Below are 11,312 nucleotides of genomic sequence, written 5' to 3' on the forward strand. Positions count from 1 at the left end.
CTGGAATCAACCAATTAGCGTTTACAACATTCATATGCAATGTGGTGTTGGACTTGGATCTACGTTTTTCTTAGGGCCTCAATATTATTATGGTCCTCAAGCTCCAACGATCATGGCTGATGATCAAAGCCTTCCAGCCAGAATATCGAATTTGAGGAAGAATATTATACAACAAATAGAGTACTATTTTAGCAACGAAAATTTGAGAAAGGACCGCTACCTAATTTCGTTGATGGATGACAAAGGATGGGTGCCAATATCAGCAGTTGCCGACTTCAAAAGGCTTAAGAGAATGTGCAGTGACATACCCTTTATTCTTGAGTCGTTGCTTGGTTCAACTAGAGTAGAAGTGCAAGGTAATATGATACGACGACGTAATGAGTGGTCGAAGTGGATTCCAGCCTCCGCAAACTCTGTGTCAACGTATTCCTTGGTTGCATAGTCGTTGATTAGTTCTGTCACTCATAATAAGGTTTTACGAATTAATAGTTCAGGGTCTAGGGTTTGAACTTAACCAGTTGAGTGGAACGACATGATGATATTAGGGTTTCGGCTCAATATGGGTTTTTGCCATTAGGCTCTATGTATTTTGTTTTATGACCAGAATAAAATAAGAATTAAAAAAGCTACAAATTTGCTGTGTTTCATCATCTACAAATTTACTGTATTTAATACAAGTAATATATATATATATAAGGGAAGGGATCCCCATTTTTAAAAAAAAATAAGGACATCTTCTTAACCGTTAGATTTGGCTTTAATGAAATCCTGTGGTTGAGATTCTATGACTTGTGATTTAATCTCAGCCACAAAATTTCATAAAAGTCAAATCTAATGATCAAAAAGGTGTTCCCATTTTTTTTGAAAAATTAGGATCCCTTCCGCCTGATATAGGAAGCATATATATATATATTCAATTGCACAGATCTACTACAGTTTACAAACATTAAGCACCATATTTAACTGAAAAATAGGCATGGACGAATGTGAACATAAACAACAATTTTTTTAGTGTAGTGCGATCCACACACCCATTTTTACTTCTTACTTACCCCGCTCAGTTTTCTGCTGTCGAATTGAATGAATTAAAGAAGATATAGCCAAAAATTAACAAGAGTATGAGAGGTAAAAATAAATGTGTGAATATCATTATCATTTTTTTAATGATCTGTTAGATATTTTGTCTTATTCTAAATTGAATAGTTTACATGGGCCAAAAGAAAAGGTTTCCAATTATATATTAAAATGCCAAAGACAATTGAAGTTAGTGCGAATTAATTAAAGTGACCAACATGAACATGAAACATCTAAAACATTTTAATCTCTCACCAAAGTAATGTAATTGACAACTTCTCCTTTTGAACCAAAGAGAATCCAGGATATATTTGTCATTCGGTTATTTAGAGAGTTTATAAAGTTCAAATGACCGTTAATCGTTACCTTGCCTTATACAGCGGGAGCTCAAGGGAGGAGGTTTCATCTGACTTATTCTCCACAAATTCATCACTGTCTTCTCAATTCTCAATTTTTTTGAGTTCATCGTTCGGCACTCATTTCTCAATTCTTTCCCCCTGACTCCACAATTTGAAACAATTTAGCAAAATCCAAGCTACCAAGTTTCATCTAGCAAGTCAAGTCCTCCAAAAAGCTACCTAATTAGAAATTAACCATTTCAATCGCATTCTTCCTAACTATCACACCGATGTCGCATTAGACTTCCGAGTAATTGTGAATAAAAGTGATGTAAAAAAATTAAAAAAATCCCGATGGATTCCAGACGCTTTTGTTGTAGGGTTACCGTTTGATGTCTTATGCTTGTTACGCTGCGTAAAAAGACATGACAAGGTCTTGGTGGATTGCCGCACTCATGTTTGCCCTTGGATTTTCTTTGGCCATAGCCCAAGATTATGGCGATGATCAGCAACAGCAACCTGCTGCACCACCCCCATCACAAGAAGATTGTGACGGGATTTACCTAAGCTATAACTTCCTTTCCCGGCGAAGAATCTACCCTTTCCTCAAGAATGCTGAGAAACAAGCATGGGCCTTCAATGCGACTGCAACCATAGTCAACACGGGAACGTACGAACTCAAAGCCTGGAAGATGTACATTGGGTTTCAACACAAGGAGATTCTAGTTGGTGCAGGTGGTGCCGTTTTGATGGACGGTGATGATTTCCCGGCTGATGTTGGAAATGGGACTAACCTCTCTGGAGCAGGACAGGCAGATTTGAAAACCGCCATTGGCACTGGTGGAGATTACACCAAAATTCAAGCCAAAATTCAAATCAGTGGCACTATGTTTGGTGTCAAGCCCCCCGGGAACCCAATGCCTAAAACAATTCGACTTGTTAACGATGGATACAAGTGCCCTGCACCAACCAATCGTAGTAAGTACTACTCATTCATCCCGCTGATTCTTACCTGAATGTGTCATCCAGATTTACAGTCTAGCAACAGAACTTCTCGTCATTCATTTATATACTATTACCATTCTAATTTGTGAGTTCTTTTCTCGTCTTGATTTGGTGATGGCCATACAGAAACGACAATGTACGTTTGTTGCGTTAGGAATCCTAAATATAAGTCCATTGTTACGAAAACCAAGTTCTTGCCTCGACAAAAGGGTGATCTCACAATTGCATATGATGTCATTCAAGCCTATGAGAATAATTATCTTGCTCAGGTGACAATGGAGAACAAGAGCCCTTTGGGACGTTTGGACCATTGGAACTTAACTTGGGAATGGATGAGAGGGGAATTTATATACTCCATGAAAGGTGCTTATCCGCGTTCGATTGACTATTTGAATTGCATATATGGTGCTCCCGGACAATACTATCAACAGATGGATTTCTCCAAGGTCTTGAATTGCCAAAAAAATCCAGTTATCGGAGACCTACCTCGAGAGAAAGCAAACGATACTCAAGTTGGGAAAATACCTAATTGCTGCAGAAATGGTAGTATTTTGCCTGCTATAATGGATCAAAGCAAAACCAAGGCTGCTTTTCAAATGCAGGTGTTCAAAGTACCTCCTGATTTGAATCGAACGGCTCTGTATCCTCCTGAAAAATTCAAAGTGGAGGGGGTGCTTAATCCGGAATACAAATGTGGGCAGCCTATTAGGGTGGACCCTGCTCAGTTTCCAGACCCAAGTGGGATTCAGGCTACAATCTTAGCTATTGCAAGCTGGCAAATAATTTGCAACATCACAAGAGCCAAAACTAGGAAACCCAAGTGTTGTGTTTCATTCTCTGCTTATTACAATGAGTCTGTGATACCCTGCAGAACATGTGCTTGTGGTTGTACCGACACGAAAAAATGCAACCCGAAAGCCCCTGCCATTCTTCTCCCTCCAGAAACTCTTCTCGTCCCATTCGAAAATAGGACGAAGAAGGCCATAGCTTGGGCAAGCATAAAGCACCATCACGTGCCCAAGCCACTGCCTTGTGGGAACAATTGTCCGGTTAGTGTAAATTGGCATGTCTTATCAGATTACAAGGATGGATGGACAGCTAGAATGACACTATTCAATTGGGCTAACATGAATTTTGAAGATTGGTTTGCTGCAGTGCAACTCAAGAAAGCTTCTCCCGGTTACGAAAATGCATATTCTTTCAATGGGACCAAACTTCCGACGTTGGAGGACATCATCTTCCTCCAAGGCTTAAAGGGCTTGACTTTTTTGGTGGCGGAGACAAATGGATCGAACCCGAAAGCTCCTAGGGTGCCTGGAAAGCAACAATCTGTTATTTCTTTTAAGAAGAAGCGGACACCAGACATAGAAGTAGCTAAACGTGATGGGTTTCCTTCAAGAGTGTTTTTCAATGGGGAAGAATGTTCACTTCCTACTCAACTTCCACTATCACAAGGAAGTTTGCATCATGGAAATTTGGTAGTTGTGATATTCCTTTCAATTTTGACTTTTCTTATGTGATGAATTAACTTCGGTTTTGCATTATCATGTTCTTCCTACATTTATCATGCCCTAGCTAGGATACAATTGATTTAGTTAGGGCAGAAGCCTAGAGTACTTCCTTGTATATTACAAATTTCTTTCAAATGTTGTAGTAGTAGTACTAGAAGAAAAAAGGTACAGTTATGAAATACTCTTCTTCAATTCCTTTGCTATACCGGACTTGGACTGTCTACCGAACAATCTCAATGCATATAACGCAAAATGATTCTACATGTTGAAGTTGGAGTGATGTCGCATCCCGACCCGGGCTCGACCACGTCCTCACGGTTTTGTTTTTGAGAACTCACACGAGAACTTCCCAGTGGGTCACCCATCTTAGGATTGATCTCACCAACTTGCTTAACTTCGGAGTTCCGATGGAATCCGAATCCAATGAGTTCCTAAAAGGCCTCGTACTATATAGAGGTGGACATGTACATATAAGACATAGAGGATCCTCTCCCCTCTCCATCTTCAAAAATAAAACACCATATAATTAAATATTATGTGTTTTCTCGTAAGAGGGAGCATACACCAGACATATAAGTAGCTAAAAGAGATGGGTTTCTTTCAAGGATCTTTTTCAATTGGAGAATTTTCTCTTCAACTATAATCTTATAAATTTCTATCAATTTTTGTAGTAGTAATAGTACGTAGTAATAGAAAAAAATACAGTTATACTGGACTTGGGATATGTCTCTCGAACAATCTCAATATATATCCATATGGTACAAAATGATTCCACAATTCGAGGTTGGAATGCAATCAGGTATTTTCACGTCTCACCGTAATATCCTGCTTTTCTCGCTTATGATTAATAAATGAAAAGGTTGTTCCAAGATTCTTTTTATAATTTATGCCTCTTACTTCCTATTTCTAATGTTCTTTTTTCCTAGAAACCCTAAGTATCTAAATAGGAAAGGAAATAAACAAATAACAAAATATTAAAAATTGTACTTTAAATAATAAAATCCGAATTAAACATGTTAAACAACATAATTTGCCCAAATCTGTAACATCAACTCTTGTAAATCAAGTATGTCAAGTCAAAGTTGCGTTAATCCAGATATCACTAAAAATCCAAAACATCAACTTTCGAGATATGGAAGCAACAAACAATCTCTTAACCCTTGAATTGTCAAATTTTCAATCACTTTTTATTATTAAATGTAGGTTCCTCCTTTTAATTTTACTATATGTAAAATAACGCGATTCTTGTCTTACTTCAATGGGCTTGGCTTCCAAAGCTCGATCCAACCCATTTGCTGTCATATGTTCTGGTCCAAACTGTTTTCCATGTTCTGACAAACAAACAAAAATGAAAAACGATGGCCGACAACCGTCCTCCAAACTCATTGTTACAAACTCCTCCATTGTTGTCTCCATCAATTAAAAAATACAACCAGACAAAATCACACCACATTTTTTTCTTGTTTAAATCATCGACCTTGCCTATACAACATCGTCACAACGTGAAACAAAGTTTTTCAATCAACATATAACTTACCTTTCATTGATCCAAATCAAATTAGACATTCCCTAATTTCCTTAATCATGGAAGCAGGCTCTCGAAAATGCTTGAAAATCTTTGCTGCTGTCACTGGTATTTTCTTCATTGTCACCATAGTTGTTCTAGTCGTTCTATTCGTCACAATTTTAAAACCGAAAGATCCTTCGGTTTTCACCGAGCCAGTAAGCCTAGAGGGATTTGAGTTAGTAGGTTTCCCAGTTATAAAGTTAAATATATCGATAAGAATATTGGTCACGGTGAAAAATCCAAATTATGGAGGCTTCAAGTATGAGAATAGTACGGCTTATATCAGCTACCATGGGAATGTTGTCGCCGAAGCTCCGATCAAGGACGACACAGTTCCGGCTCGTTCGACTCACAACATGACCACTGTTTTGAGTATTTTGGCTGACAAATTGGTAACTGATTCGCATTTCTTGGGTGACATGGTCGTTGGAGTGCTGAATTTTACTTCAGAAACTACCCTGCACGGCAAGGTGAACTTGTGGAAGATCTTTAAGATGAAGGCAGCCAGTTATACCGATTGCAACATTTCTATCACTATTGGAACCCAGAGTGCCGACTCCGTTTGCAAATCTAGGGTAAAGCTGGATAAGTAATGTTCTCTTGTTAGATAGTTTAGACTGTTAATTTATATTCATTAAACGAGAATATTATCGAGATTATAAATGATTAATCTGTAGTTTGAGTACTACTATTGATTCATTTATTTATTTTTCTCTTGGTCTGAAAATTATTCTGTTTGTGGACTAGCTGATGATTTGTTAATATGGAAATAAAGGAAGTTGTTGAATTGCTTTTAATTTTCTTTATTAGATGAACTCATAATATAGAAGTATTGGTGTAAATTTATTTTAGGTACTTATCTTTCAACTCCCAATTGGTACCCCGTTTAGATTCTCACGAACTTCAAGGTCGATTCCACCTAAAGATAACAGGTTGAGCAAGATTTAGGATTTAGATTTATGTATGAAGTTTTAATGCAAAACTACTTCATTAAAATTTACATGATATTTGAAATAGGGAATTATTATTAGCACTTCAAAAATCTCATTTTATACTTCAAACTTTTTATATTAGAAAAGAAAAATACACTTGTGAGGAGTGTAAAATGAGATTTTTGAAGTGCCTTGAAATATGGATTATACTTTATTCCTTGATAATTCTTTCGACGCATCAAAGTTGCAATGTTCCTTGTATGAAAGCTTAAGCCTAGATGTATGATGAAGATGTTTCAAGGACAAGCAGATATCAAATATCCATGTGGGAGAAAACAATTTAGTTCCCTAACAGCTATAGAGGTAATCCCTAATTTTCCTTCCACCTTCCTCTTTCTTTCACATTTTTCTCCTAGTGCGCTTTCTCTCTCTCCCCTCTTCTTAACCCGTTAAAAATAAGCGAATTTTAACAAAATGCTTCTGGTACTGTTCACTTTAACGAAAAACCAAATTTTATACTAAAAAGTCAATCCTGATACTATTCACTTTACCTTTTATTTTGTCATTGTCATTAAAACTCAAAGTTTTCAAGCCATTTTCATTAGTTTTTCCTTAAAAACAAATTACTATTGTAAAAATAAAAAAATAAAAAAAAAATCTCTTACAATGAGTGTTTGTCCCTTTTTTACTATTGTAAAAATAAAATAAAAAATCTCTTACAATGAGTGTTTGTCCCTTTTTTTTTAATAAAAAAAGGAGGACAATTGGTGGCAAATCATAGTTATTCATCATTTTCTGACCTGAGAAGGCTATGGAGAATTTTACTTTGTCTGTGACCACAATCAAGCAGATTCACCAACGCGGGACAACAAACCCAAGTGTGTGGCCTTTGAGAGTATATTTTGCTATAATATTTTCGTAGCAAATAATGCATCTTTTGAGCATAAAAAATATAATAAAATAATGCACTATAGTCTTGTAATCCCAGCCCAACTCATCAAAAGGAAAATAAAAGAATATTCGCAATTATGTGTAACGGTTCAGAGCCCACAAAATAATTTATTTTTTTCATTCACTTTCATTACCATTTATTTTCTTTTTCCTTGTTATATGAATCAATAACAATCTAATTAAAATATATCCTAGGTCAATAACTTTTTGTTGTCATTTTTATGACTCCAACTAGCTCAATTTTATTAATTTTTAAACGCAATAACGTATATTTATCCAAATTATGAGGAGACAGGGTAGAATTTAGATTTGAGACATACAAATTTTTCTAACTAACTTGACTAAGCGCAAGTCTATCAAAAAATAATCTTTTAAGAAGTCGCTTCCCTCTAAATTTTTCTTTCATCCTACCAAACAGTGGAATAAATTCTCCACTTTGCCATCTTTGGATCTTCCAGTTTAATTCATTCCTTTCCCCATTTTTTAATCCACCTTACCACATAAAAGAACAATACCTTTGAGCTAATTGGAGTCATAAATCTGAACACGGACATATTCAATTATGGCTTGCGAGGAAAACTCAATTGTGTTTCAAACGATAAAAGCAAAAATTCAAGGTTAGGGTATTTGGAGGACATGGACAAAGGGCGGTGTCCAAAACTGTGCCCTAAAACTAAAAGGCACTAAATACATGAAGGAGCATATGGGTACCGAAAGACTGTAACAGCTTAACGACTCACCCTATGTATGAATTCAAATTTGCTTTCATCAATTGAAGCAACAAAGATGAAAAAGAGAAAAATTTGCATTAGTGTGTGTGTATATATATATATATATATGCATGCCACATTGTGTACAACTAATATCAATATTAATGTTACTATATATACATTGGAAGTCAGAGTAGACAATTGATGTTGTCTTGTAAATAATTATTATCGAAAAAACTCTTTTGGGCGATTAAAGTTTGGAGCAGTGTGAAGTGGGAAACGACTACAGACTGAGAAGAGTAAGAACATAACGAAATCTGTTACAAATTTTGTAAAGAAGATCAAATGTACAAACCTGTACGCAAATCCAATGTATTATGAATTGTCTAGCAAACATTTTCAAAGGAAAAATTATGCGAGATCCCGTATTTTTTAGTATTATTTTCACTAGGATTAACCCTAGGTGCTTAGTAAGCTTTTTTCTTATTTACCAAGTTAGAGACTTGTTATGCTATGCATATTCACACCTCATTAATCATTATTACTATTATGACTAAGCTATATGGCCACCTATTTGACCAAGTGTCCGATCAATAGCTATGCAAACCAATTAGTCTCCATGCAGTAACTTGAAATGGCCACGTAGTTGATAGGTGTCATTTTTTGTAGTGACTAAGGTTTAGCACCAAGCTGGTGGTGGCAAAGACTATGCCGCCTTGATATTCCTATAAATAGGAGCTCTCAATTCGTTTTACAACATGAGCTAGCATGCATTGCATGCTAAGCTCACGTATTGCAGAGATAGAGAACAAGATGTAGCTAGGGTTTGATGCGTGAGATTTGGTAGATGGGTTGTCTTGCCAATTTTTTAGGTTTCGAGATGAGTGGTTTATGTAATGTGTTCGAAATATTTTTAATTTTTAAACCAAAATCATGAGTTATCGTGGGATTTTACTCCATTTACAAATCTCTCACCATTTCAAGTCAAGCATATTTATTTTGAAAAGTACTTTTGGAGTTCTTATTTATCGAATTAGTGAATTGTTTGAGATGTTCAGTATGAGAACTTTGGTGTTGTATTGATCTGAGGGATAAATGTCAAGGGACATTAGGGCAGAATGGCCATTAAGGGTCACATGGTGAGTTATAATTTATTTTGGATATAATCAACATGTAAGGGGACGATGTGATAGGGAACTATATGGCTAACGCTTTGATATTACTCTCATATTTTCTAGCATGTGTAAAACGACATTGGTTGACTGGCATATTACATATTCTGCTCATTGTGCAAAGGTGGTTGTTGCTCATCCCTCACCATTTTATTTTACAGAAGTTACTTAGCAAGACAGGTGCTAGACGAGATGGGATTGTATTAGACAAGAGATTTAAGGATTTTAATTTATTTTGTACTCATGTAAGGAATTTGGAGTTATTTTGTAAAAGAGAAGCTTGTTTGTCTTTTTATTTTTACTTTTACTCATGCACTAGGCGTGAGGTTTATTTTTTCGTCAACTCCGGATCTGTGGCGTGACAAATTAGCTTAAAACACGATAAAGAATAAGATCCTTTAATCAAATAAAACGTTAGATTTCATTTGTATATATTGCACCATCAACAATTGATATTAAAAAAGTGCGACTGAAATTAGAAAAAACTTACAGTAACTCATCCATAAGATATGACGGAGCATATAGAGATTAGTTGAATTTTGATATGGGAATGAGAAAGTGCATATAAAATACTAGAGTGGAAGCGAAAAAAATGGGATTGTAAGTGAGAATTGGGAAGTTACAGCTTGGTAGTGGGCGAAAGTTTTGATCTAGCATAAGTGTTTTTTAAGGTACTAATTGGTGACTTCGTCATCACAATAACCCTTTCGAAAGTCAGAAAGACTCACAAAATCATATGATAAAATTTTGTAAGAATACTTGTTGGACTGCTGGTGCGAACAGAGTGGTCTCTGGCCAAGACCAGGAACCAATTCGAATTTGGAAGAGATTCACATAGAGACTATTGCTATCCGGGAATAGATTTCTTTCTATGTTAGCTAGCAGGGGCAGGCTCTTCTATGGTAATTCCCGCTAGCATTCATCCTGAATGAGAATCAAACTCTTCGTGAGATTCATAATTGCATTACTTATAACTTCCTTGAAAAACATCCGCTAACGCCCACATAAGATCTTTTTTAGATCAGGCCGAGCTCTTAAAGTAGTTAAATTTGTGATAAACCCTGTCGGTAAAATAGGTCCTATTGAAATTCCATCTTACCCACGGACTGATCTACAATCACGTATTCTTTTTTGAGATTTTTCATGCTATGGCACTTTCGAGCATAGACCATTTCGTTTTAGTGATTTCTTCCACCAAGATACCCTCCTAATTTTGAAAAAGCCCTCAACTAGGGAAGAAAGCTATGATTAACAATGAAGTTAGTATCAAAAGATAAAACTTCCAACCAGCATCCCCATTTGCATCTTAGTCTTCGACGGATCTTCTAGCTTTATTTTTCGTGTCTTCAATGATTATCATTAGCAACAGTGTGTCTTGAGGAATGTTTTTTTTTTTTTTTTGAATAAACAATATTATCTACACTAAAGGGTGGGGTAGTGGGTTAAGCCTCACAATGAGCTAGCAATAATGTGGTTCAAATTCGCCTTTGGCGAGAATCAAACCCAAAACCTCTTACTTACTAGTGAAAAAGAATATCATTAGACCGTAGTACTAAGTGTCTTGAAAAATGTTAGAAAAGTTAATAAGCAACAGTTACAAAAAGGGATGTTGGCTTTATAGTTATATATAGGCCCTTTATGCAAGGGGATCTCCATTTTTTTTTTTTTTTTTATAAATGGGGATTAGGTGTGAGGCTCACTCCACATCGAATTTCAACATCCGAACCGTCTATTTTGTAAGTCTTGATTCATAGATCATCCTTGCAAAAATTCAATTCAATCCGAAACTATGTGCCTATTTAATTATCAAGATCAATTTTCATTGTTTTTTATATAACAAAGTATTCGTTAATTTTTTTGAACCCAATTAGATTTCTTAAATATTTCTGATTTGGCTAATATTTTGCAAGGATGATCTATGAGGTGCAACTTGAAAAATAGACGGTTCAAATCGTTAAAGTTCGATGTAGTGTGGACCACACAACTAATCCCTATTTTTATAAAAAATGGGGATCCCCTCCCTTAAAAATTTCCTATATATATCAACAAATA

General features: G+C 35.8%; 2 protein-coding genes across 2 annotated transcripts; both read left to right on the top strand.

Moving 5' to 3' along the window:
- The first annotated feature begins 1,461 nt into the window (after positions 1-1,461).
- Positions 1,462-4,087, top strand: LOC103933019 (COBRA-like protein 10). The gene is made up of 2 exons (XM_009342670.3): positions 1,462-2,390; positions 2,544-4,087. Exons 1-2 carry the CDS (start codon positions 1,838-1,840, stop codon positions 3,935-3,937), a joined length of 1,947 nt encoding a protein of 648 aa, XP_009340945.1. The 5' UTR covers positions 1,462-1,837; the 3' UTR covers positions 3,938-4,087.
- A 1,425-nt stretch (positions 4,088-5,512) lies between these two features.
- On the top strand, positions 5,513-6,088 carry LOC103933033 (late embryogenesis abundant protein At1g64065-like). Its single transcript, XM_009342686.2, has one exon. It carries the CDS (start codon positions 5,513-5,515, stop codon positions 6,086-6,088), a length of 576 nt encoding a protein of 191 aa, XP_009340961.1.
- Positions 6,089-11,312: the final 5,224 nt, after the last annotated feature.

Source organism: the organism of the source record quoted next, unplaced genomic scaffold (genome assembly GCF_019419815.1).
Source record: "Pyrus x bretschneideri cultivar Hongxiangsu unplaced genomic scaffold, Pyrus_bretschneideri_v1 Contig33, whole genome shotgun sequence".
Classification (NCBI taxonomy): Eukaryota; Viridiplantae; Streptophyta; class Magnoliopsida; order Rosales; family Rosaceae; genus Pyrus; species Pyrus x bretschneideri.

What these genes read in the sequence shown, in the direction of transcription:
- LOC103933019 (XM_009342670.3), top strand. Translation starts at nt 1,838, where the DNA reads ATGACAAGGTCTTGGTGGATTGCCGCACTCATGTTTGCCCTTGGATTT. An exon ending in CCCTGCACCAACCAATCGTA is followed by an intron (nt 2,391 to 2,543) that starts GTAAGTACTACT and finishes ATGGCCATACAG; the next exon opens with AAACGACAATGTACGTTTGT.
- LOC103933033 (XM_009342686.2), top strand. Translation starts at nt 5,513, where the DNA reads ATGGAAGCAGGCTCTCGAAAATGCTTGAAAATCTTTGCTGCTGTCACT.